At 39.4% G+C, this 26870-nt stretch overlaps 2 protein-coding genes across 4 annotated transcripts; both read left to right on the top strand.

The window, feature by feature from the left end:
• The first annotated feature begins 846 nt into the window (after positions 1-846).
• On the top strand, positions 847-6074 carry LOC130748334 (serine/arginine-rich splicing factor SR45-like). The gene is made up of 12 exons (XM_057601519.1): positions 847-1166; positions 1843-1929; positions 2566-2654; positions 2968-3014; positions 3099-3179; positions 3274-3439; positions 3546-3777; positions 3854-3922; positions 4018-4137; positions 4715-4778; positions 4860-4894; positions 5827-6074. Exons 1-12 carry the CDS (start codon positions 964-966, stop codon positions 5909-5911), a joined length of 1278 nt encoding a protein of 425 aa, XP_057457502.1. The 5' UTR covers positions 847-963; the 3' UTR covers positions 5912-6074.
• Positions 6075-11708: 5634 nt separating this feature from the next.
• On the top strand, positions 11709-15933 carry LOC130748194 (uncharacterized). Of its 3 annotated transcripts, none has more exons than XM_057601359.1 (4): positions 11709-11946; positions 12513-13589; positions 13966-14330; positions 15254-15933. In XM_057601359.1, exons 2-4 carry the CDS (start codon positions 12548-12550, stop codon positions 15314-15316), a joined length of 1470 nt encoding a protein of 489 aa, XP_057457342.1. In that variant the 5' UTR covers positions 11709-11946; positions 12513-12547; the 3' UTR covers positions 15317-15933. The 3 variants fall into 3 exon arrangements, with proteins under 3 accessions (XP_057457342.1, XP_057457341.1, XP_057457343.1); XM_057601358.1 differs by having other exon boundaries at positions 12490-13589; XM_057601360.1 differs by having other exon boundaries at positions 11711-11946; positions 12490-13589; positions 13966-14302; positions 15254-15418.
• The last annotated feature ends 10937 nt before the right edge of the window (positions 15934-26870 follow it).

The following is a 26870-nucleotide window of genomic DNA, read 5'->3' as shown; positions in this document are numbered from 1 at the left end:
CCAATGCAGTTATAAAAAGTTATATCTAGCCCCTCTCAATACTATAACGATTTTAAGAACTATTTTTCCATAAACATTTTATGGCTTATCTATAAGCTGTTTTAAGTTTATTTTTCTAAGTTGATTAGATTAGCATATAAACAAGAGGCTATGTCTATGCTTACCTAAAACACATTTTTAATTTATTTCAATACATTTCTCAAATCAATTCGGGAATAAGCGTTTATGCGATAAATGCTTATTTTCTTAAACACTTAATTAAGTCGTTTTCCTGAACGCACTTTATCTTATTATCTAATCAGCACTCCACTCATTTAAACCAAACATAGGCTGAAAGGAAAATTCTTTTGTTTGGTTACAAGAGAAAGTCTAAAAGAGAAAATGAACTAAGCTACATCATCCAAACACAAGGAGGCAATGACAGAAGACGGTGGATGTCGCCACACCTGATAAGAAGAGGCATCCCAAGAAGCTTGGCGGGCCAAAGAATCTGCTGCATTGTTCCTCCCCGTCTCATTTAAACATCATACGTACTCGCAAATCGTTTCTTTCTCCTAGAAAGTAGAACCATTCAGAAGAACTTCAACCACATGGAAGCAATCAGAAACACAAGATATAACCCTGTGACCCAGCTTCCAAACGTGCTTGAGTCCCAGCTCCACTGCCATCAACTCGAAAAGGAATTTTTTTAATCACCTTTAATTTCTAGTAAAAAAAAAAAGAATGAATGAATGAGGAATTAATTTGATGCAAGAAATCCATCGGATCCGGTTACGCCCGCCCGACCCGCTCCAAAGTCCAATAACCAAACGTGTAAGGACTTAGCACTAGCAACATGTTCACCCGTTTACTCTTATCTCGGATTCACACTCCGAAAAATTGAACCCTATTCTTCACTTCACTGCACCATCACCAGCTAGGGTTTACCGAGGGTTTCACTCTCCCTCTCCCTTCTCTCCAACAATGGCGAAACCTGGCCGAGGCCGTCGTTCGCCGCCGTCGGGTTCCGTTTCCGGCTCCTCCTCTCGCTCCTCCTCCCCGTCCTCTTCTCGCTCATCATCTCGCTCCCGCTCGCTCTCGCGCTCCAGATCTTTCTCTTCCTCCTCCTCTTCTCCTTCCCGCGGCGGTTCCCGCAGCCGCAGCCCTCCTCCTCAGCGGCGGAAAAGGTACTCGCCGATTTTATTTTTCCCCAAACCAGTTGAAAATTCGAGGTTGAAGATCGGAGTGTGAAAATGCATGAAATTTGCCTTGTATAGAATATGCATGAAATTTTGAAGTTAGAATTATCGGATTTCATGCTACGAATTTGAGAATGTGATATTTTTTGGTAACTTTTGTTAGGTTTAGATTTTTTTTATTGAAGGACATTAGATTTGTGAATTGCTAGAATCTTGATTCTTGTCTGAAATTCTTATCTCAACGCTTTGGTTGTTTGTGAAGCATGTCGATTGTGAATATCTTGATTTTTGTTTTCTGTTTATGTTTGATGAGTTGTGAGGTATAATTATGACTGAGTAGAAGCTGGTATGTGACTTTCCTTGATGAACAATGATAACTGAATGTATTTGCCTATTTGGGTCTTAAGATGTATCGATAGTGTCGCTTCTGTTATATACTGGTAAAAGAAATGGTTAATCAGTTTCATCATATTACTACTTTCAACTGTATAAACTATAAAGTACCAAAAAAATCATAGTTCTGTTGGCTAAGTGATCTGTAAACATGGCCATGGTAGATATCGAAGTAATTTTCCTTGTGTTTATTTTCATTCACTTCCTAGTGAATTATGATGCTAACTTGTAGAGCAGATTGATGTTAATATGTTGCTTTCTTGTTCTGTAGTCCTGTTGAAGCAGCTAGGCGAGGTCGATCTCCTCCTCCTTCTAAGAGAGCTTCCCCTCCTTCTAAGAGAGCTTCTCCTCCCCCAAGGTAAAGTTGTTCCAAATTTGCTTTAGATTCTACTTTTTTTCTATTATACTTCCTGAATTTGTCTTAAAAGACATTCTAAATTGTTCTTTCAATTTGTGTTTTTTTGCATGGCACATGGATATGGTTGCTTTTCCTGTTGTCACTAAACATGGTATATCATTCAAGTCAACAAGATAAATCAGTAGTGGAACGCCATAGTTGAACACATTTTTATAATGTCAGCTGTTAAGAGTGTGTTATATTTTGTCTATGGTTGTCTAAATGTAAAACATTTCAAAAAAATTAAACACTTTGATCCTGAGTTCTAGTGATTGAAATGATGCATGGAAGTTGGCTAGTAAGTCGTGAATGCCCTTATCATAGATTTATATAGGGTTACATTTGTTCTCATAATAATTTTTAGTGCAGATTCTGTATGCTAGATATGAGATTTCATTAATGAATTCGAATGTTTATATGATTATATCCTTCGAAGTAGTGGGATATTGATTTTTATTGATGTGTCACCATATTCTTAGATTTTATTCAGTATTCTCTGGATGTGAGTCCTCTAAGTTCATCAACTAACTGACTTTCTTTCATATAGTGCTACTTGTACCTTTTGGTTATATGTTTATTTCTTATGCCTGTTCTCAGGAAACCTTCTCCTACACGTGAATCACTTGTTCTGCACGTAGAAAAACTCAGCAGGAATGTCAATGAAGGCCATTTGAAAGAAATTTTCAGTATGTTCAATCCAACTTCTTTTTTTTTTTATTTACTTATGTCTTATGTTTCAATGTCTTAAAGCTATTTTCATCAATGAGACTTCAATACTAGTAACATTAGTATTGTTAACTGATAAAGAGCATATTTGATTAATATCTAATTGCTTATTTGCAATATCAATAATCAAAATATGCATTTGAGTGATCTTAAGGAGCTTATATCAGCTACTGAAAGAGAGCTTTTAGTGATCTTTGAGAGACCTTTTTATCCTAAGGAGCTCATATCCTCCTTTGGGGATCTTTTGGTAACCTTTTTGCATTGACTTTTCAGGTAACTATGGTGAGGTTGTAAGTGTGGAGTTGGCGATGGATCGAATTGTAAGTTTGCATTTACTTTGGCATAATAGCTTTCGAGGAATTTAGTGTCATGACTTTTTCAATAGTTCTGGTTATCATTTCCAGGTGAATCTTCCAAAAGGATATGCATATGTGCAATTCAAGGCAAGAGGGGATGCAGAAAAAGCATTGTTGTACATGGATGGTGTAGGTTTCTGTTGACTGAGCAGGACAGATTTCCATTATCAAGCTTTCACGTTGCTGTATTTGGATATTGATGCTTTCATTTTTTGTTGTGCAGGCCCAAATAGATGGCAACGTCATTAAGGCAAGATTTACTCTACTTCCAAGACAGAAAGTTTCACCACCCCCTAAGCCTTCTGCTCTTGCTCCGAAGAGAGAGGCCCCTAGGACTGACAATGCTGGTGCTGATATTGAAAAGGATGGGCCGAAGCGTCAAAGAGAATGTATGTGTGTGTGTGTGTGTTTACGTGATGAGTTGGCGCTGCTTTTTTAAGTTTGTCATATTGATGGCTTTTTGTTTGTACTGAACTTTAAATTGGTGATTTTCAGCTTCTCCTCGGAGAAAACCCCCTCCCTCACCACGGAGGAGGTCTCCCGTGCCTCGAAGAGTTGGATCTCCAAGACGACCAGATTCTCCTCGCCGTCGTGTGGATTCTCCTGTCCGTCGTCGACTAGACTCTCCTTATCGTCGTGGAGGTGACACACCTCCTAGGAGGAGGCCTGTGTCTCCTGGAAGAGGTCGCTCTCCATCTCCACCAAGGCGCCTAAGATCACCTGCAAGGTGGGCTTGCATTCTATACATGATTGGTTAACAGTTTCCTTAGTCAAGTCTACTCATGTAATTACCATCTTTGTAGGGTTTCACCTAGAAGGTTGCGTGGAAGCCCTGGTCGGAGACGTTCTCCTCCTCCTCCTCCAAGGCGCCGGTAACTATATTGATTATTTCCTCACGTACCACCTTTCATTTTATCACGAGTGCTCTCGATTATCCTTTTTTAATGATAAATATTTTTTCTTCCAGTTCACCACCTCCTAGACGAGCTCGTAGTCCTCCTAGAAGGTCTCCCATCGGTCGTAGGCGCAGTCGCTCTCCAATACGTAGGCCTGCACGCTCAAACTCAAGATCATTCTCACCTCGCAGGTTATGTCTCAGTTTTCTTGAATGGGCTACTGTTCTTTGTTCCTCATATTGTGCCTTATATTTGCAGACTAATTTGCTTTCTGCATATTAGAGTATGATGGTATTTAGAAGGGGAAAGAAGTGTGGTATGTAAATATATGATGCTAGGATCTGATGGATTTTGTGGTTATCCAGAATTCCAGATTCTTTTGATTGGTTATTTGCATAATCCTAGGCAAGAATAACTTGGTACTTAAAACTAGTAATTTAGGATTTAGGCTTGCATGTGTTAGAGTAATAAAATAAAGATAGAAGAGAGAGGGATTTCATGGAGTAAATACTTGCTCTGAAGAACCTAAGAAATGCTATTTTTCAGGCTATTACTATGTATTTCAATGTCTTAAACCAATATTTCTGGTTGTATGCATCTGAAAATGCATGAGAAGTTTTATGTTGTTTTTATTGATTGAAATATAATGCATGAAGTTTGTATACTGTTGTTCCTGGACTACTAGTTGTTTTGATTGATTGAAATATAATTATGAATGCTGACGCTTTGAAAATGTCCACACCCACATAAAAAATTACCTATTTACAGAGGTCGACCACCTGTTAGACGGGGGAGATCATCATCCTTCTCTGACTCACCAAGTCCACGGAAGGTTTGTGTTTATTTTTTTGGCATCAATGACATCATTTTTACTTGAAATTTAATATGACTTGGTCCTTCATCACTTTGACAGGTATCTCGGAGATCAAGGAGTCGCAGTCCTAGAAGGTAATGTATTTTGGTATTTGATATAAATAATTGTTGTCTTGTTTAATCTTTTTAATTCTTTTGTGTTTGGTGGCATTCACTGTTGTTTCTTCCCGGGAAGATTCCTATGCATTGTGTTTAAAAGATCTTAAGCCTTGTATTTTTGTTATTGTTAATGTGTTTTTCTTCTTATATCAACCTTACCTCCCCAATAATATAAATCATTTATGGCCTAAAACAAGATTAACCAGGGCTTCATTTTCTTTAAGTCTACTAGTGATTATCTTGGTATAGATTTTTGCCAAGTGGAGGTTTTGGTATCCTTTCACGAAAAGCATGTAAAAATATACTCCATCTGTCCCCATTTATAAGTGTCACGTTATAAGTGTTTTTGTTGTCCTTAAATATAAGAAAAATCATGACGATAAGTCTACCAAGCTTGGAAGTTGTAATGTAATAGAATTAACTGATTGTTTTGGAGCCGGTCAAACACCACTTTTTTCCCTCTAGAATTTAGGCCTTGAAATTTGCTATATAGCTTCAATGCTTCACTCATGGCACAAGGATGCAATGCTATGTAGATTTATATATGCTTGTTATAAATATGCTTGGTATTCTTATCATTCTCTTCCTCAAGCTGACATTTTCTCTACAAAAGGATTTAGGTGCCAGATTTGGGATGATATTTTCATATTGAAATATATGAACTAGTCCTAATTATTTAAAGTGCATTTATCTTGAGGACAAACTCCTTGGCTCGTTAAAGTAGTTTGGCACTTGAAGGTTTTCATTGGAGGGTTTTTATCAGCAATGGCAGCTTCAAATATTTAACTTGGAAATCTGCTTAAGATTTATTTGCTTTATCATTGATAATATCCCTAATCTATGGTGGTTTTATAGGGTTGTATCTTCATTTCGGTTCTTTGCTAATGTAATTTTTTCCTGAATTGCAGGCCTTTGAGAGGAGGAAGAGCCAGTAGCAACAGTAGCAGTAGCAGTTCACCACCACCACCACCACCTCCTGCTCGCAAACCTTAGAGAATTCCTGTGTACCTATTGACTCTTTGTTGATATGTTTATCAATGTTCTGTACCAACTACAAAGAAGTTATTCTAGCTGTTATGTGCTTGGGATAATTGTCGCTTTCTATAATTGTTTTCAAGTAGCACATAAAATAGATTGGGAAACTCAGTTCTATTCATTTGCGTCTCAAAGAATCTATTAAAGTGCAATATCTGTTTACTAAACAATATAATTAAAATTCTAATAAAAAATAAAAAAATAGAATAATAATTAATTTGAAACTTTAGATACTAAATTTAGAATATTGAATATATATTCAATATTCTAAATTTAGTACTATATTAGTATAGTATTAAAAAGTACTCTTTGAATATAACTTATTCATATTTTTTGCAATATTTCTATTTGTTACAAAAAAAACTTTTAGAATTTCCCGTAAAAATGGATTGCGCTAATGAAAACGCTTTCAATGCTGTCCAAACTATTTGTCTCGACGATCACGTCTTGGAACCCAAAGTCAATAGTCAACAGGAGAGCCCACTACAATTTGCTAACGCCTCTGCTATCAGCAGGGTCAAAGAACCTCCATGTGTCGACGAGGTTGAGGCCAACACCTTTCCCGTGAATTATGAGCAACGAACCCAAATTACATAATAGCCAGAGAAGGAGAGGTAACATTGGCGTTAATTTTGATGGAACCTACCGGTGGTGGCTGCCATCGACGTGCCGAACTTGAGTTTGCCCCTGTCACTGGAGCTGCATGCACATCAGGTTCTGAGAATCATGAGCATGGGTTAGGAAAGCCAACCATGGCTTACAAAAGAGCTCGTTGCAATGCATGGTCTTCCCTCATCTTCCTCTATCAAAACACCGGCTGTCTGCCGTTCCCATATAATCCACATCAACGTAAACGTTATGTCTGCCACCTAATCATCCTTGATTTCACAAACTTGGTGCAACCACTGAAGCACAAAGAAACTAGAAGGGGCCTCTCGGAATGATAGGGACAACATAGATAAAAGCCAAATTCTTAGCACTAAGGAGTAATAAATAGAGCACGTGTCACAGTTTCCTCCTCCTACCCACATATAGGACAAATAGGGTCTACATCCATCCCCTTCTGCACCAGGACCGCTCTAGTAGGCAACACACCATGACACGCCGGCCACACAAGCTTCTTGCATCTGGGTAGCAATTTCACTTTCCAAAGAGCCTTCTAAGACCCAACTAGAGCCCCTACATCAGATGTAGTAGCAGTAGCCGACTTTTGTGACTTAGTTTTAGACTTTTAGTATTAGTACGCAATGCAAAAACTGAGGTGATCATTCTATAAAAATACGATAATTCGTATACATGACAAACTTGGTTACCATTTATTATTAAGACTAATACGCACACTAATATACATATAGATGTGTGTATATATGGCGAGTAGGTGATTCTCATTCTTGCTTTAATTTTGGCCATTACTTGAGAGTCTCATCTTTTTCATTTGAATCTTAGTTTAATTGCACTTTTGGTTCTCATTTCTTACGATTGTGTAATTATAATTTCACTTTTATGGTTTAATAATTTTTTATTTTTATAGGTCCAATAGCCACAAAAATGTCAAATAGGTTCTAAATAAAATATATAGATTAAATGGATGATTTTTTTAAATAGAACAAAAGAGTAGATATATGGATTATATACAACTCTCGCAATTCCATGAATCTTAATTTAAAGTTAAAGTTATGTGATTTATGTTTGGATATACTTATCAGGAAAATAATTTCTTTAATAGAATTTAATTTGAATAAAAATTGTTTTGGATGTGTAATGATTAAAATATGTATGAATATTATAAGTAATGTGCACATGCTTGCACCAATTATTTAGCTATATACTAATGTGGATTAATTTATTAAATTAAATTAATTTATTTAGCACATGCCGACGCAAGCACCTCCCCGTTCACATTCTGCACAACCATGCCAGAGCCCACAGTCCCTGATGATGCCATAGTTGCGTCAAAATTGAGCTTGTAAATACCGCTTGATGACCTCACCCACGTCGACCCAAGAGCTAGCTGAGGATGCGCGACACCCACCACCTCCACCGGAGAAGATACCAGAAGCTCACACTGCTGGAATGGAGAGGACACCCTCCTGAAAAACGACCCTATTCCGAGCCTCCCACAAAGCGTAAACCCCCGCTTGCCATACCGCCAATATCCGATCATCTGCGTGCGTCAAGAACTCATCCATGAAGGCCGTGATGGAGCTGAAATGCTCAACCCGAAGAGACAAGGACGTGCCAAACCAGAAATTTTGCACCACCGGGAAAGTCAAGAATAAAAGGGGCGCGGTTTCATCCTCCCCCTCACACAAATGACATAAAGGGTCCATGTTGAGACCCTTGCGTTGAAGAGAGTCCCGAACTGGAAGCAAAGAAGACACCACCCTCCAGGCCACCTCCTTGCGTCGAGGTTGAGCCGTTGTGCGCCAAAACGTTTTCCAATTACCCGCTGAAAGAGATGGTTGTGTCGATGAGGACGAACAAGAACCGAGGAGCTTCCGCCGGATGAAAGAATAGCCCAGCTTGGAAGTGTAATTTCCATCGACAGCATCTGGCCACATGAGAAAATCTTCTCCCCCTTGCATGGACAAAGATATTGCTAAAATTTGAGAAACAATAGCTGGGTGAAAAGCAAAGTTCAATAAATCCCTCCTCCATGCTCTAGCAACATGATTAATTAAGTGAGCCACTTTAGTCACACCAAGTTCCGCGAGAATATCCTCCCTGCACAAAATAGGACAACCATGGGGGAGCCATTGATCGTGTAATACATTAACGTGGCTCCCATCCCCAATTCTCCATCGCCCACCCTCCTGAAAAATCCAACAAGAACGCATTTAGGAAATGTATTTTTAATATAAAAAAACACAATTTAGGATGTTTTGGACTCTTTTTAAATGCTAATAATGAATATTAATATTTTTAATAACAAATGATACAGACAATGTGTCATTTAATATTAATATTAAATTATACACATCAAGAAACACTTTTAAACCGGCAATCATTCTTTCCTAACGATGTAGAGCACCGTCATCTTCAGGAAAGAGAACACTGAGAAAAAATAGTTTAATTTCTATGCACTGACAGTGTAAAGATTTTTTACACTGTCAACAAATCAGATTTCAAGAATGTGAGAAAATCTCTCTTTTTATTTAATTTCATTAATTGACGTGACACATCCTTGAAATCTGATTGGTTGACAGTGTAAAAAAATTTTACACCGTCGGTGTATCATCCTTTTTCTCTAGAAAAAAACCTCCAACTGCTATTACTTAAATGAAATATTGTTATGAAACCGAGTACAATACACACACAAGAGCAATCTCGTAAGTTTAGGAATAATAGTCACTTAAAATAAGGAAAGAAAAAAAACAATGTATCTCTCCTACTTAGGGTTATAAAGATACAATATTCAAAACATATCATCTATACATTTTCTCTATTTACGATGTATTTGAACACTCCCCACCCATCTGAAGCATATAAATTGTATGAATCCAACTTGCCACATATATATATATATATATATATATATATATATATATATATATATATATATTTTATCTTGAAACCCCATTAAAATTTAGGAAAAATGCTAGCCAATTGATCTTTAGGAAAACAAAAGTTGTCTTGACAGTACCACAAAGAATCTTCTCTCTAATTAAGTGGCAATCAACTTCTGTATGTTTTGGTTCTTTCATGAAAAACCAATTTAGATGAAAGATATCAAACTATCTGATTGTCACATACTAACCTCATAAGACCAATTTCAACAAAACTTTAACCCTTCAAGTAAGTGCTTCAACCACAATAGCTTAGATTTAGTATGGTCCAAGCATAATACTCAGGTCCAGTGCTTGATCAAGCAATAACACTTTGCTTCTTACTCTTCTCAGATATTAGGTTTCCACCTATAAACAGACAACATGCCAGAAGTTGATCTCCAATCACTTGCATCGCCTGCATCACGCGCCCAATATGCATCTGAACATCCAACAATACAACTATGCCATCTATCAGTATAAACAAGTCTTTTCCTAGGTGATGCTTTTATGTATCAAAAGATCGAACAACAACCCGCCAACGACTCTCGCAAGGAGAGTTGAAAAATTGACTACAACACTAACAAGGAATAATATATCGGCCTGGTCATCGTGAAAGAATTCAACTTCCCTACTAACCTCCTATATCTTCCTTGATCAGAACAACGCTCCTGCAGTGTCAGCACTCGTAGAAGCTTCATATTAGAATCCGTGATAGTACCCAGAGACTTGAAGTTGAGAAATTCTATTCTAAAATATTAGTTATATTTATGTCGGACTTTAATTGAGCTTACCTCAATCCCAAGAAAAAGTGGCCTTAGCAAATTTGTATTGCTTATACTATTTTTTTGGGTTTTATATTCAAGTAAGGGGTGGATAGAGGTAAGGTGTTCGCGGATTGGATTGGATCGATTTTGAGGAGAAAAATCATCCGCTCCGATCTCATCGGTTTTATGATTTTGTCATCCAATGGATTTTTTACTAAATTCAAATCCGAACCAATCCGATCCAATCTATAGCGGTTTGGATTATTCGGTTTTTGTTTCACTTTTTTTTATATTTTGAAATTGTGTTGTATAAATTTTAAAAATATATAATATATGATACATAATTTATAACATTAATATAACATTCATAAATTATAACATAGTAACAAATTTGTAAATTATGATTATAATTGTTTACTTTGATGCATGTATATAGTTCAAATAATTACTTGAACTTTTTTTTATTAAAACGTAATTTTATAAATAAGCATGTGTGATATAATCAATATATAAACAATAAATATGTACTATGTAAGTGTAAATGGAATGATATATGTATAACTAAAAGTATACATATTTGTGAATGCTCGGTTTGGATTGGATTGGTTCGGTTTTGGAAATCAAATCCGATCCGATCCAATAAATAATTTCGGTTTTTTCAATTTTCAGTACGTTCGGTTTTCAGTTTGATTGGATTTCAGTTTTTTTGGATCGGTTTATCGGTTTTGTTTGGATTGGTTCGGTTATGAACACCCTAGAGGTAAGTGTGTGTGATTGTGATTAGGGGTGTTCATAACCGAACCAATCCAAACAAAACCGACAAACCGATCCAAAAAAACCGAAATCCAATCAAACCGAAAACCGAACGGACTGAAAATTGAAAAAACCGAAATTATTTATTGGATCGGATCGGATTTCGGATTTGATTTCCAAAACCAAACCAATCCAATCTAAACCGAACATTCACAAATATGTATACTTTTAGTTATACATATATCATTCCATTTACACTTACATAGTACATATTTATTGTATATATATTGATTATATCACACATGCATCAAAGTTTACTATATACATGCATCAAAGTAAAGAATTATAATCATAATTTTAAAATATGTTGACTATGTTATAATTTATGAATGTTATATTAATGTTATAAATTATGTATCATTGTATTTATCATATATTATATATTTTTAAAATTTACACAACACAATTTCAAAGTATGAAAAAGTGAAACAAAAACCGAACAATTCAATCCAATCCAAACCGCTATAGATTGGATCAGATTGGTTCGGATTTGAATTTAGTAAAAAATTCATTGGATGACAAAATCCTAAAACCGATGAGATCGGATCGGATGATTTTTCTCCTCAAAACCGATCCAATCCAATCCGCGAACACCCCTAATTGTGATATAAGAAAAACGGAGCTTACCAATTGGAACTTGGAGCTTTATATCGACCCGATCCATATCCATATCTGCCACCATCACCATCTAGGGTTCAGTTCTGGTTTCAGTGTTTCTTCCCCTTTTCGATTTTTCAATTCTGCTCGATGGAGATTTCAGTCCGAATCGTGGTGTTTCTCTAATTCCCAATTGCTGCTTCCCCCCAGAACAATTTGAAGACTGATCACGCTTCCGGCAACTGTTAATCAAAGACGCATGCACAACAAGGTCCAATTTTGAATTATCACAAAATTGTATTTTTTCATTGTATAATTGTTTCTCTTCAATAGTTTGAACCTGGAAGTTCATAGTTTCACTATATCTTTTCCTGGAAAATGTAGATTCGTTTTGCTGGAAGTTAATTATTAGTTTCTAGTTTTACTGATATTTGATTCAATTTCAACATTTTTTTGATTTTTCTTGATGTTGTTTAGTTCCTATACAGTATGCATGTACAATGTGATTTCAACAGTGTCTCTTGTTACAATCTAAGTGTAGTGATATTGGAATTTGGGAACTTGTTATCTTTAGTATTATTTTAGGTGTTACAGAAGAATGGAGGATATGGGTCCCACCCAGATTTGTTACCTGATCTCAATTTAATGAGAGGACTGATATGATGATGGTTTGGCTCCCACATAATTCAGAGTAGCCCTTGGAATATAATGCTTTTAGTGCCCATGTTTATTGTCGCTAATTTAACTTTTAACGCGACGTGTTTGCGTATGAGTTTCTGTTCTGAAATTAATTGATTTACTTCTCTGCTGACAGTTTGGTTGGTTCGACTAATGTAGACTGAAGTAGCGGGCGGACTACAACGGATTTCGTAATGGCAGGCAGTGGCCTGCCATCTTTGGGTCGAGTGAAGCTCTCTGATTTAGTTCCTTCGGAAGGGATACCGTCGGAGATCTATAAAATATCAGTTTCAATTTTGTCGCAGTCACTAGCTCAGTTTTCGGCTGTCATTATTGAGTTTCCGGCAAGTGATGGGGCTCTTCTAAGATCTGGTTTAGAATCTGCTCGCCTGTATTTCCATCAAAGAGAAACGTATCCACCTGCAGATATATTGCATACTAGTGAGTCTCGTGAGTGGTGCAAAACATCTGGATATTACGCAGATCCTCATTTATGGCAAGAAACCTATGATTATAGACCAGGTTTATCTCCTTCAGAACCGAACAACTCAATTGAGATTCCTCCGGCAGGTTTGCCAGATATATTTGCTTTATTTGGAAAAGCAGCAAGGCTAATTCTAGATGCAGTTAGCTTCCATTTGAATTTGCGCAGCCATCCATTCACAGAGATACTGGATAATATTCCCCTGAGGAATAGGGAAATTTCATCTTCAGTCTTGTCTGTTTGCTGTCATGCAAGGCCATCATTTCAGGGGACACAACATCATAATATTGCTGCTCAAGAGGATAGCCAATTGATGATGTATCCTGACCATGATCACCAAGTTGACAAAAGTCTGATATCTCTTGTTAAGTCCGATAGGGCAGGTTTATATGTAAAGGACTTTCAAGGTCGGTGGATTCTTGTGGATGGAGATCTGGGGCCTCAAGAAGCTATTGTTTATCCTGGGCTTGCTCTCTATCAAGCAGCTGCAGGATATGTAAACCCTGCATTGCACAAAACAGAGATTAATATGGAGGCTAATATGTACGGGCGATGTTCTTTAGCTTTCAAACTTTTGCCTAAATCAATGACCAGTCTTGATTGTTCAGAAATGAGAGCAGCAGGTTATGGAATTGAAGCCCAGTTCCAGCTTCCTGTTCCGGTCGACGATTTTATGCAAAGATCTCATCCAACTGATCATCTCTTTAACAAGCCGGGTTTCCAGTGCTTCAATATCCAACCAACACATGATGGTATGTAGCATTCTAATTATGTTTAGAATCTGATTCATTATTGTAGATCACTTATATTCTTTAAAACTTAATTTTAGAACATGCTTAATTTTGAACCATACCTTGTTGATTGGCTAGAGCTGTAAGCTTCCTAGAGTTACGATGAAATTGAAATTTGGAAAAAATTACCATTCCCAACCGTCTGCGCCCTTCCATTTCAGATAAGATTGTGCTAAAATACATTTATTACATTTGTTCAATCATGGGAAAAACTAGAATAAGAAAATTGAATGTACACTACTTGAGAATGTTGATTAATGTCAGTTCTGCTTTTAAAGTAGTCCTTAGTGGAGGATTTTTAACAGCAGGTCCTTGGATCGATGAAATGCTGGTACAGGATCTATGAAGACTTTGATGAGGAGGAAGAAGCAAAATCCTCAAAGCAAACCTCTGCCACCTTCCAAGAGGTTAAGACTTGAGGCACAGAGGGTTTTAAAAGAAAGGGTCCAAGACATTGCAGATAAGAAAGGCATCAAGCTGCGATTCTGTAATCTCAAGGATTGTGAAAGTCACATTCTCACCCTGGATAGCCCATGTGCAAATATACGAATGGAGATAGGGTGGCCACCCGGAGTACCATTTGTCCATCCCCATGATTTGCCTAATAAGGCAAAGCTTGGTTTTCTTGAGGCTTATGAACCGGGTTGGACAGAAGCTCATCAAAACACAGACAGGCTAGTCAACACTCAGATAACTTTAACTGTAACTCTCCTTTTGCATGTTTCATGTCCATATGACCATGCATATTCTAGACTTTTTTATATATATCTGTCAAGTCAAATAGTTGTGATGTATTTGAAAATGAGGATTTGCATATTTTGTTTTCAGGATGATGAAAAGTTTAAGGGAAGTTGCAGCTTAACATAAATGATTCATTTGCATAATTGTAATTAATCGAATTCACTCCCTCACCCCAATGTATCTGTTGCTCCGGAATTACAAGTTCTAACCACATTTTGAGAACTCTTAATTACACATGAAAAGCATGCCGTGCATTAGGAAAGAATGAAGAGTTGAATGAATGGAAAAGCCATACAAATAAGATAGACTTCCATGCCTTAAGTCAAGGAAGTGAAGTGAAAGCTCGAAAACAGGAAGTGGAAGCTTGTTGATGTGACAGGCACCTGAAATCCTGTTATATTCTTTTTTTGATAGACAAATGTTAGTGGTTAGTTGTTAGTAAGTCAGAAAATCCCTTCAAATTTCTCTTCCAGGATTCAAACCCTGGACCTTCCCCTCCCCAACCCTTATGTCCCCTAGCTCTTACCACTTGAGCTAACCCTCGGGGACCGAAATCCTGTTATATAATGATCAGTGGTTGATAGAAGAATCAGAACAAATATCGTGGTAGTGTAAACTGTATATGCATTGCCTAGATTTACAGAGAGCTCTTGTTGTGAACACAATGGTAGTAAAAACAGAACGAGTTGACTGAATTGACCATTTGAGGCCTGAATTTTGATTTAAAATAGTACTATTGCGATGCATTTAATTTTTGTTTGTTTCAGGTGTACATAACATCGAAGAAGTTCTCAGTCTGTTATATTTTGATTAATTTAACAATCAAATTATGTTTTCTTGTCTGGTGATGTTAACACATTATGTACCTGTTCTGGTGTGTGCAGGAATCAGTCCCCCTGATTCCCGACCTATGGGAAACATGTGATCAGGATGTGCATGTCTTATGAGGATGGCGTATAGTTCTCAGTGGGTCTCTGAACCTATTTGTGTCCAGTTTTTGGAAATTCATGCCTGCTCGCAGCTCTTTATTATGCCATCGCACAGCTTTTGAAGTAAATGATAGCAAGACAAGTGATGCTTTGATTTCTGTAGATGTGATATTATAGATGTCTTAGAACCTTAGGATTCTGAGACACCAATCGAAACCAAAATGAAGCGTGTACTTGAATGCTCTAGCTGATGGAGGTCTTACTATCCCGTGACAAAATGAAGAGAAGACAACAGGTGCCAGATTAACAGCACAGTTGCCAGCTTCTCATACTTGGTTATAAATGTGCACATATAATCTATTTCCACCTGGAGGGACAGGTCTGCAACAAGTTTATGTGTAACTTTTTGTCCTTATGTCAAGCTGAAAGAAAGTAATTCAAACTGTGTAAACAAGATAGCTTCATATGGTAAGATAGCATTGCAGCATTCCTTGTCAGTTTAGTTTTTTCCTTAATTGTGAAGCTGGATTTCGTTACAATGCTATGTGAAGCTGTAGCTTGAAATGTTTATGCTGTGTAATTGTTACTGTAAAATCATAGGTGGTGCACATAATCTTTCATGAGTAAATTATACATTTATACTCCTCTTTCTCTTCGCTTCCATGTGCTAGAAGCTCGGTCTTAGTTGCTACCTGAAGTTTTGTTCCTGGACTTGAGTCATTTTATTTTTCGGATTTGACTTTTCTAAGGTGAGAATGACTTTACAAGGTAGAAGTAAGTCATTACAAACATTATTAGTAATTACCTATTTTAAAATGTCAATAAAACAACTTAATCAAAGGTTATGATAATTTACTTTACCACCTAAAGTGAGTCTCATAGAGAGCATCTCCAAGCCTTTTTTTTATGGACTTTCGGAAGAATTAATTGTTGGTTTAATGGCAATTTTTTACAATCGCTATTCTCCTTGCTCTATGTCGCAAGTTGAAGCCATGATCATCCTTTTTTGATGGAACATTTGCTCATTACTCTCAGTTTAGTCCTATTTCTCCGTTTGGACCTACTCATCAATTTTGTTCTCCTACTCAGTTTGGATCCAATTCTCAATTTGGAGCTTCTTCACCATTTGGAATGTCTCCACAATTTGAACAATTGAATTGTGTTCAGAATCCATTCTCCCACTCTTATTTTCCACATGGCCAATCTCAACCTGCCTCACAAATTCCAGTTACTGCTCCACAGTATCCACCACCACCTATCATGACCAATGTCTGGACTTAAAACAAATTCAAATCCTAAATCTGTTAGAAATACTCAAAAGTCACCACAAATTATGCTCACTGGACCTTCTACATCAACTTCTGATCTCGGTAGTTGGTTCCAAATTTAGGAGCCCCACATCATGTCACTAATGATGCTTCAGTGGTTTCAGACGATGTTCCTTTAGCAGCCAATGAGCAAATTCTGATGGAAGAAAGCCAAGGTTTGCCTATACACTCAATTGGTTCAGCTTTGTTTCCCTCTCCTTACAATAGACATTCCTCCATTCCTCTGAATAATCTTTTATTGTTCCCTCCATAACAAAAATCTAATTAGTGTGAGTAGGTTTTCTAGAGATAATAATGTCTTTTTTTTGAATTTTGTCCTGCTTATTATGTTGTCAAATCTCAGCCACTTCTAGTGTAAGACCTGGATTTTCAGAACAAGCTAATTTCCGACTCACGCGTAGAATCAGTGTAAGCGTGACAGGAGTTTGATATTTGAGAAAGATTAATGAAGAAGAAAGTTCAGGAATTGCTTGAGGAATGCTGCGTAGTCATTTTAGGAATTAGAGCGAGTCGTCTGCACACCCGCCTTATGGTAAGCGTGTCCAGAATAGGCTAATTTCGCGAGCAACGTTTTAAGTGAGATTTCGAATCCTTGGAAAATTTAAAGATTTTCTTTATTTTTCCTTCGACCAGCGTTTCATTTCGGAACTCTAGACTGTACGCACGATAGTATTCACTTTTCGGAAGTCCGACGACGCTAATTTCCTTGCTTCGAAACCCTAGATTCGAGCGATGGAAGAAGACTTTTTCTATTCGGGACTTCTAACGAAGTTTCCGTCCGTGTTGCCAGATTTGTTTCGACATTTCCAATCTTTCTTCAGAAGGAAGTTTTGTCGTCTGAGCATCACAGCAAAAAGTAGTTTAACGGGACAGATTAACTTACACCGCCTTTGGGATTTTAGATATCGTTTTTCCCAAATCATAGATAATTGTTTTGAGTTCTGGAATTCTGACGCCAGAATCTCTCTTAGAATTCCTCGGTGGACGTGCTGCAAAAATCGGAATCGCGAAATTTTCATTTTCCCGCGATTTCACCTGCCTATAAATAGCTCGAAAAAGCAAAATCTCTTCATTCTCACCCATTCAAGGCCGCGAGCAAGGAGAGAGGAGGAGAGGAGAAATTTTCGCGAAAACTTGACCAATCTTCGTGCAGTTCGTCCCTACTTCTAGGTATTGAGGTAACTAGCATGAATCCTACCTCTGTTTACTGTTTCTGTTGCGTTTTTGAAGTCGTTTCTGTGCTCATAGTTTTGAGCTTTTTCTAAAATTGTCCGATTTCCTTGATTTCTTGGTTGGGTTATGTTCCTTATGTTCCCATGAGTCTAAAACCTCTGTCAGTGATCGCCGATTGCGATTCAGTTGTCCAAGATCTGAAAAATTGATTCAAAACCCCATTAGTCGCACATTTCGAAACTTTATTGTCGAAAAGCTGTAATCTGACTTCGTGCCTTTAGGATTTGTTGTCACGGATGTCATGAGGATCAATGCTGTCAAATTTGTTTTCCGAACTGATAACTTTGAAGTTTTGAGCCTTTATTTTGGACCAAAATGCCCCTGGATAGTCGTATTTCGACCCGATTGTCCGAAAATTGTTCCGACAATTTCTTTGCCTTAGTTTTACCCTAAAACTACCTTGTGAATTGATTTAGATCGAAGAAAAAGTTCGAAAACCCTATTTTCCATAGTGGCCGAAACCTAATTGCTTGGGTACCGTGTCCAAAAATAATTTTTGGGTCTCTATGACCTGAGCCATTGCGTAGCTCTTTCAATTGTCGAAATTTTGGCGCCGGTTTCGTGTCATTCTGAGTTCTGTAGCTCGAGTTATGCTCGTTTTAGCGAACGAAGTCTCCGTTGTCAATTTGTGCCTAAATAGGAACTCTGAAGCTTTAGAGGCTTTCTTTACGATTTCGATTAGTATTAGTAGATCGTGTTGCTCCTAGTGAAGCTTGTGTTGATGATTGTGTTTTCTTTGTTCTAGGTTCGCAATTTCCATGCCCAACAACTCACGAAGGTAAGGGTAACTCGGTTTTAGAGCGTCTTTGAGTCTTGCATGCTTTTATCGCACTGCCTGTGTTTGAGATGAAGATGTTTATATTGATTGGCAGATGATTATGATTATTATGCTGAATTTGGAAAATGTTTTCTGAGAGGCTTCGGCCGTTTACTGGTTTCTGTCGTTACTGCTTCCTAGTGGATGGAACATGTGGTTACTTTGGATTGGTCCTTGGGTGGGCTTTGTTATTGTCTGACTTGGCATATAGGGCTTGAGTCAAGTGGCGATGAGGAGGTGTGTCCTATCATTGTCCCATCTTGCGAGATGCTAAGTGGCGATCAGGAGGTGTGTCCTATGATTGTCCCGTCTTGTGTGACGTTAAGTGGCGATTAGGAGGTGTGTCCTATGATTGTCCCGTCATGTATGACGTTATAAGTGGCGATGAGGAGGTGTGTCCTATCATTGTCCCGTCTTGAGAGACGATATTGATCGATCCATTTTGTTAGCAGCATATAGTTGCATTATAGAGAACTAACACCTGACCCTATGTTGTTGGATTTTCGTATTGGTTTATTGATATCTGATTTGATGTTACATTGTTGAGGTTATTATTATCTGAGTCCGATTTATGTTTAAGTTGTTGATATATGAGTTGAGTTATGTTGCTAGTTATTTACCATGCCAGGTAATTAAATTCGAACAGCATGATTTTTCTCTTTTATACATGGTAATTGCATGGAGTTAACCCTTTCTATTTGCTACTTGTTGTTTGGGCGCTTAACGCTATTAGGCGATGGAGATCCTTCCGCCGAGGCATAGCTACTCGAGTTGGAGATCGAGTTGTAAGCGGTGGAGTAGAGGTATGAGAAGCAGCTTTACTTCTCTTCTTGTGGATTATGTTGGAGTCTCTTTTACTTTATGAGAACTCTGTTATTAAAGTCTTGCTTCCGCCACTGTTAAAGTGCGCATGTTCATTCTGAACCTTACTTATGGTATTGTAAACTATTATTACTGTATATCGGGAAACAAGTTATCTAAATAAAGTTATGGTATGTTTCCAACCTTTTAGCCGAAGTGTTTAGTTGTTTTACAGAAAAAAAATTCCCTTGGTTTTTAGGGATTGCAGATTGGTCCTTAGACTTTGTTAGGTTACTAATGTGACTCCTCAGTTGAGAAATTGGGGTGTTACAATTGTGGTATCAGAGCTTTGGTCTAGAAAACCAGAGCTTTTGGGTAGAGTGCCTGCTTAAGATGTTTGAACTCTGAGACCGATTGATGGGGTGTCAATCGGAGGAAGAGTGTGCTTGATTACTGTTTATATAGATTATTTTTGAAGGTTATTCGTAAGTGAATAACCTTATGCTAGTTATTGTTAATTATACATTTGATATAAGTATATACATAGTTAGTTATTATAGAACTTTGTGTTGTTCTGGCCTGAGTATCTGTTGTGGTCTTTGACTGTTCATGAAAACAGGAACAGGAGGTTTCCACAACCGATCGAGACTCAAGGTTCAGACAGCGTGAATCCGATGGAGCAAGCTATTGCTAATCTGACTGCCCTTATGGCACAACAAGTTACTAACACTGCTGCAAGGGAGGAAGCTGAAGCTCAACGTGCTGCTACTGCTGCTTTGGTGGCTGCACAAAACCAAGCTGAAGAGAATGCTCGCCGTGTTCAGCGGGAGGAACGTGAATTAGCTGCTGCTCAGACCAGGGGTCTGAATGATTTCAAGCGTCAGGATCCGCCGAAGTTCTCTGGGGGCTTCGATCCGGAAGAAGCTGACTTATGGCTCCAAGAGTTGGAGAAGATCTTTACCTTCTTGCGTACAACTGCAGAGATGAAAGTTGATTATGCAACCTACCTGCTAACGGGTGAAGCTGAGTATTGGTGGCGTGGGGCTAGGGCTATGATGGAGGCTGACCATCAAGCCATCACTTGGGAGTGTTTCCGTGGAGCTTTCTTGGACAAGTACTTTCCTAGAAGTGCTAGAGCCGCTAAGGAAGCACAATTTCTGAGACTCCGTCAAGGAGGCATGACCGTTGCTGAGTATGCTGCAAAGTTGGAGTCGTTGGCTAAACACTTCCGTTACTTTAGAGGACAGATTGATGAAGGCTACATGTGTGAGCGATTCATTGAGGGGCTGTGTTATGAGCTGCAGAGGGCGGTGCAACCGCTAGGACTGAATCGCTACCAAGTGCTGGTGGAGAAGACCAAGGGGATTGAGGCCATTGATAATGCAAGGGGCAAATTCCAAGGTCTGAACAAGCCTTACCAAGGAAGTGGAGGTCCGGCTAGGACTAACCCAGGAAGAGGTGACAAGGGTAGGCATTTCCAGAAGAAGCCGTATGTTCGTCCTCAGGGTAGGGGGACAACTTCTGGGTCCTTTTATCCTACTGGTGGAAATGCAATTGCACTAAGAACCCCATCTGGGAATCGGGAGGATGTGACTTGCTTCAGGTGCAACAAAAAGGGGCACTATGCCAACCACTGTTCTGAGAGTCTTGCGGCGTGTTGGAACTGCAACAAGCCAGGCCACACTGCTGCAGAGTGCAGGATTCCTAAAGTTGAGGCTGCTGCAAATGTTGCTGGGGCTAGGAGGCCTACTGCTGGTGGAAGGGTCTACTCGATCAGTGGAACTGAAGCTGAGGAAGACGATGGTCTGATCCGCAGTACCTGCGAGATTGCGGGTAATTCCCTTATCGCGCTATTTGATTCTGGTGCTACGCATTCATTTATAGATATAGCTTGTGCGGCAAGGTTAAAGCTAGAAGTGTCAAAGCTACCGTTTGACTTGACAGTGTCTACCCCTGCATCTAAGAGTCTAGTAACTAACACTGCATGTCTGGAATGTCCTTGGATGTACCTAGATAAGAAGTTTGTAGCAAACTTAATCTGTTTACCTCTCAAGGGATTGGATGTGATCATAGGCATGGATTGGTTGTCCCACCATCATGTTCTTCTTGATTGCGCCAATAAGGTAGTTATCTTTCCCGATGCTGGACTCGCTGAGTTCCTGAACTCGTACTTTTCAAAGCTTTCTTTGAGGAAAGGAGCTTTGAGTTCTCTCATGTCTACAACCGTGGTGGAAGCTAAGGAGAATGGAGTACACGGAATTGCTGTTGTGCAAGATTTCGAGGATGTGTTCCCCGAAGACGTACCTGGAATACCTCCGGTCAGAGATATGGAGTTCACAATTGATATAGTCCCAGGCACTGGACCTATATCAATCGCACCGTATCGTATGGCACCGGCAGAACTGACTGAGCTGAAGAGTCAACTCGAAGATTTAACCAAGAAGGGGTTTATCCGACCTAGCGTTTCTCCGTGGGGAGCGCCAGTGCTGCTTGTGAAGAAGAAAGACGGAAGATCGCGACTTTGTGTGGATTATCGACAGTTGAACAAAGTCACGATAAAGAACCGTTATCCGTTGCCAAGGATTGACGATTTGATGGATCAGTTGAAGGGTGCTGCTATTTTCTCGAAGATTGACCTGAGATCGGGATATCACCAGATTAGAGTCAAGGATGAGGATATTCAAAAGACGGCGTTTAGGACACGCTATGGGCACTATGAGTACTTGGTGATGCCGTTTGGAGTTACGAATGCACCAGCTGTATTCATGGACTACATGAATAGGATCTTTCATCCATTCTTGGATCGCTTCGTTGTGGTGTTCATCGACGACATCTTGATCTACTCAAGGAATCGTGAAGAACACGAGGAACATCTACGTCAAGTATTACAAGTTCTTCGGGATAAGGTACTGTATGCTAACGCGACAAAGTGTGAATTTTGGCTCGAAGAAGTAAAGTTTTTAGGACATGTCATCTCAAAGGAGGGTATTGCTGTGGATCCCAGTAAAGTGGAAGCGGTACTTGCATGGGAGCGTCCTAAGACTGTGACAGATATAAGGAGTTTCATCGGTTTAGCTGGATATTACCGACGATTCATCGAAGGTTTTGCTAAGATTGCAGGACCATTGACGAAACTCACCCGGAAGAACCAACCTTTTGCTTGGACAGAGGATTGTGAACAGAGTTTCCAAGATATGAAGAAGCGTTTGACGACCGCGCCAGTTCTGACATTACCACAAGAGAAGGAACCCTACGAGGTTTACTGCGATGCTTCGTACCAAGGTTTGGGTTGTGTGTTGATGCAACACCGAAAGGCGGTGGCTTATTCTTCAAGGCAATTGAAGATACATGAACGAAACTATCCTACGCACGATTTGGAGTTAACGGCTGTGGTATTTGCGCTCAAGATTTGGAGGCACTATCTTTATGGGAGCACTTTCACTGTTTTTAGTGATCATAAGAGCTTGAAGTACCTGTTCGATCAGAAGGATCTGAATATGAGACAAAGGCGTTGGGTGGAATTCATCAAGGACTATGATTTCACTTTGTTGTACCACCCAGGAAAAGCAAATGTTGTAGCAGACGCACTGAGTCGCCAGACAATTCATGTTTCATCGTTGATGATTAAGGAATTGGAACTTATCGAGACTTTTCGCGACCTCAGTTTGGGTATGCAAGTGACACCTGGAAAATTGAGCTTTGGGATGGTGACGATCACTAGTGATTTTCTGAACGAGATCAAGGTGAAACAACTGTTAGATGAGGAGCTGATCGAGAAACGGAACTTGATCATTTTGGGAAAAACGCCGGATTTTGAGGTAGGAACCGACAACATTCTGCGTTGCAAAGGACGTGTCTGCGTACCATTGGACATGGAGTTGAGAAGGATGATTCTTGACGAAGGTCACAAGAGCAGATTGAGTATTCATCCGGGATCGACAAAGATGTATCAAGATCTAAAGTTGAATTTTTGGTGGCCAGGAATGAAGAAGAATGTAGCAGAGTTTGTGGCGGCATGTCTGACATGTCAGAAGGCGAAGATAGAACATCAAAAGCCTGCGGGTATGTTACAGTCACTTGATGTGCCGGAGTGGAAGTGGACAGTATCTCTATGGATTTCGTGGTAGCTTTGCCAGCTACGAGGAAGAGATTTGATTCCATTTGGGTCATTGTGGACCGTCTGACGAAGTCAGCACATTTCATACCGGTGAAGACCACGTTCAATGTGGAGGCACTTGCAAAAGTGTATGTCGCTGAGATTGTACGACTTCATGGAGTACCATCGAGTATTGTTTCTGACAGAGATCCGAAGTTTACTTCGCATTTCTGGAAGGCGTTGCACGAGGCGCTTGGGACGAAGTTGAGGTTGAGCTCTGCCTATCACCCTCAGACGGATGGACAGACAGAGAGGACAATACAGTCATTGGAAGACTTGCTGCGAGCCTGTGTTCTGGATAGTCAAGAAAGCTGGGATGAGCTGTTGCCGTTGATCGAGTTTACTTATAACAACAGTTTTCATGCTAGTATTGGAATGGCACCTTATGAGGCTTTGTATGGGAGGAGATGTAGAACTCCTTTATGTTGGTTTCAAGATGGCGAACATCTTCTCGTTGGACCTGAATTAGTACAACAAACTACTGAGAAAGTGAAGCAAATACAAGAGAAGATGAGGACGTCACAGAGTCGACAGAAGAGTTATGCTGACACACGACGGAGAGAGTTAGAGTTTGAGGCGGGAGACCATGTGTTTCTTCGCGTGACACCAACTACCGGAGTGGGAAGAGCGATAAAGTCGAGGAAGCTGACACCGAAGTTCATTGGACCGTATCAGATTATCGAGCGAGTCGGTAAAGTAGCTTATCGGATTGCGTTGCCACCTTTTCTTTCCAAGATTCATGATGTGCTACACGTGTCACAATTGAGGAAGTATATTCCTGATCCCTCTCACATCATCAAGGAAGATGATATTCAGCTTAGAGACAACTTATCTTTTGAAGTGGCACCAATGAGGATTGAGGAACGTAGGATCAAGCAGTTGAGGAACAAGCAGGTTCCTCTGGTAAAAGTGATTTGGAACCAAGTCACGGGCGATGCTACTTGGGAACTAGAAGAGAGGATGAAGGAACAGTATCCGGAACTCTTCACTGAGCCTTAAGTTTCGAGGACGAAACTTTCTTTTTGGGGGGTAGTATTGTAAGACCTGGATTTTCAGAACAAGTTAATTTCCGACTCACGCGTAGAATCAGTGTAAGCGTGACAGGAGTTTGATATTTGAGAAAGATTAATGAAGAAGAAAGTTCAGGAATTGCTTGAGGAATGTTGCGTAGTCATTTTAGGAATTAGAGCGAGTCGTCTGCACACCCGCCTTATGGCAAGCGTGTCCAGAATAGGCTAATTTCGCTTTAGAGCAACGTTTTAAGTGAGATTTCGAATCCTTGGAAAATTTAAAGATTTTCTTTATTTTTCCTTCGACCAGCGTTTCATTTCGGAACTCTAGACTGTACGCACGATAGTATTCACTTTTCGGAAGTCCGACGACGCTAATTTCCTTGCTTCGAAACCCTAGATTCGAGCGATGGAAGAAGACTTTTTCTATTCGGGACTTCTAACGAAGTTTCCGTCCGCGTTGCCAGATTTGTTTCGACATTTCCAATCTTTCTTCAGAATGAAGTTTTGTCGTCTGAGCATCACAGCAAAAAGTAGTTTAACGGGACAGATTAACTTACACCGCCTTTGGGATTTTAGATATCGTTTTTCCCAAATCATAGATAATTGTTTTGAGTTCTGGAATTCTGACGCCAGAATCTCTCTTAGAATTCCTCGGTGGACGTGCTGCAAAAATCGGAATCGCGAAATTTTCATTTTCCCGCGATTTCACCTGCCTATAAATAGCTCGAAAAAGCAAAATCTCTTCATTCTCACCCATTCAAGGCCGCGAGCAAGGAGAGAGGAGGAGAGGAGAAATTTTCGCGAAAACTTGACCAATCTTCGTGCAGTTCGTCCCTACTTCTAGGTATTGAGGTAACTAGCATGAATCCTACCTCTGTTTACTGTTTCTGTTGCGTTTTTGAAGTCGTTTCTGTGCTCATAGTTTTGAGCTTTTTCTAAAATTGTCCGATTTCCTTGATTTCTTGGTTGGGTTATGTTCCTTATGTTCCCATGAGTCTAAAACCTCTGTCAGTGATCGCCGATTGCGATTCAGTTGTCCAAGATCTGAAAAATTGATTCAAAACCCCATTAGTCGCACATTTCGAAACTTTATTGTCGAAAAGCTGTAATCTGACTTCGTGCCTTTAGGATTTGTTGTCACGGATGTCATGAGGATCAATGCTGTCAAATTTGTTTTCCGAACTGATAACTTTGAAGTTTTGAGCCTTTATTTTGGACCAAAATGCCCCTGGATAGTCGTATTTCGACCCGATTGTCCGAAAATTGTTCCGACAATTTCTTTGCCTTAGTTTTATCCTAAAACTACCTTGTGAATTGATTTAGATCGAAGAAAAAGTTCGAAAACCCTATTTTCCATAGTGGCCGAAACCTAATTGCTTGGGTACCGTGTCCAAAAATAATTTTTGGGTCTCTATGACCTGAGCCATTGCGTAGCTCTTTCAATTGTCGAAATTTTGGCGCCGGTTTCGTGTCATTCTGAGTTCTGTAGCTCGAGTTATGCTCGTTTTAGCGAACGAAGTCTCCGTTGTCAATTTGTGCCTAAATAGGAACTCTGAAGCTTTAGAGGCTTTCTTTACGATTTCGATTAGTATTAGTAGATCGTGTTGCTCCTAGTGAAACTTGTGTTGATGATTGTGTTTTCTTTGTTCTAGGTTCGCAATTTCCATGCCCAACAACTCACGAAGGTAAGGGTAACTCGGTTTTAGAGCGTCTTTGAGTCTTGCATGCTTTTATCGCACTGCCTGTGTTTGAGATGAAGATGTTTATATTGATTGGCAGATGATTATGATTATTATGCTGAATTTGGAAAATGTTTTCTGAGAGGCTTCGGCCGTTTACTGGTTTCTGTCGTTACTGCTTCCTAGTGGATGGAACATGTGGTTACTTTGGATTGGTCCTTGGGTGGACTTTGTTATTGTCTGACTTGGCATATAGGGCTTGAGTCAAGTGGCGATGAGGAGGTGTGTCCTATCATTGTCCCATCTTGCGAGATGCTAAGTGGCGATCAGGAGGTGTGTCCTATGATTGTCCCGTCTTGTGTGACGTTAAGTGGCGATTAGGAGGTGTGTCCTATGATTGTCCCGTCATGTATGACGTTATAAGTGGCGATGAGGAGGTGTGTCCTATCATTGTCCCGTCTTGAGAGACGATATTGATCGATCCATTTTGTTAGCAGCATATAGTTGCATTATAGGGAACTAACACCTGACCCTATGTTGTTGGA

Source organism: Lotus japonicus, chromosome 3 (genome assembly GCF_012489685.1).
Source record: "Lotus japonicus ecotype B-129 chromosome 3, LjGifu_v1.2".
Taxonomy (NCBI): domain Eukaryota; kingdom Viridiplantae; phylum Streptophyta; class Magnoliopsida; order Fabales; family Fabaceae; genus Lotus; species Lotus japonicus.
Note: the sequence above shows the minus strand (reverse complement) of the source record. Positions and strands in the feature narration are given on the sequence as shown.

Excerpts from the sequence above, each read along its gene's own strand:
- LOC130748194 (XM_057601359.1), top strand. The coding sequence starts at position 12,548 with ATGGCAGGCAGTGGCCTGCCATCTTTGGGTCGAGTGAAGCTCTCTGAT. Across the intron at positions 13,590-13,965 it reads TATCCAACCAACACATGATG|GATCTATGAAGACTTTGATG; the intron begins GTATGTAGCATT and ends ATGCTGGTACAG. Across the intron at positions 14,331-15,253 it reads ACACTCAGATAACTTTAACT|GAATCAGTCCCCCTGATTCC; the intron begins GTAACTCTCCTT and ends TGGTGTGTGCAG.
- LOC130748334 (XM_057601519.1), top strand. The coding sequence starts at position 964 with ATGGCGAAACCTGGCCGAGGCCGTCGTTCGCCGCCGTCGGGTTCCGTT. Across the intron at positions 3,180-3,273 it reads CATTGTTGTACATGGATGGT|GCCCAAATAGATGGCAACGT; the intron begins GTAGGTTTCTGT and ends TTTGTTGTGCAG. Across the intron at positions 3,923-4,017 it reads CCTCCTCCTCCAAGGCGCCG|TTCACCACCTCCTAGACGAG; the intron begins GTAACTATATTG and ends TTTTTCTTCCAG.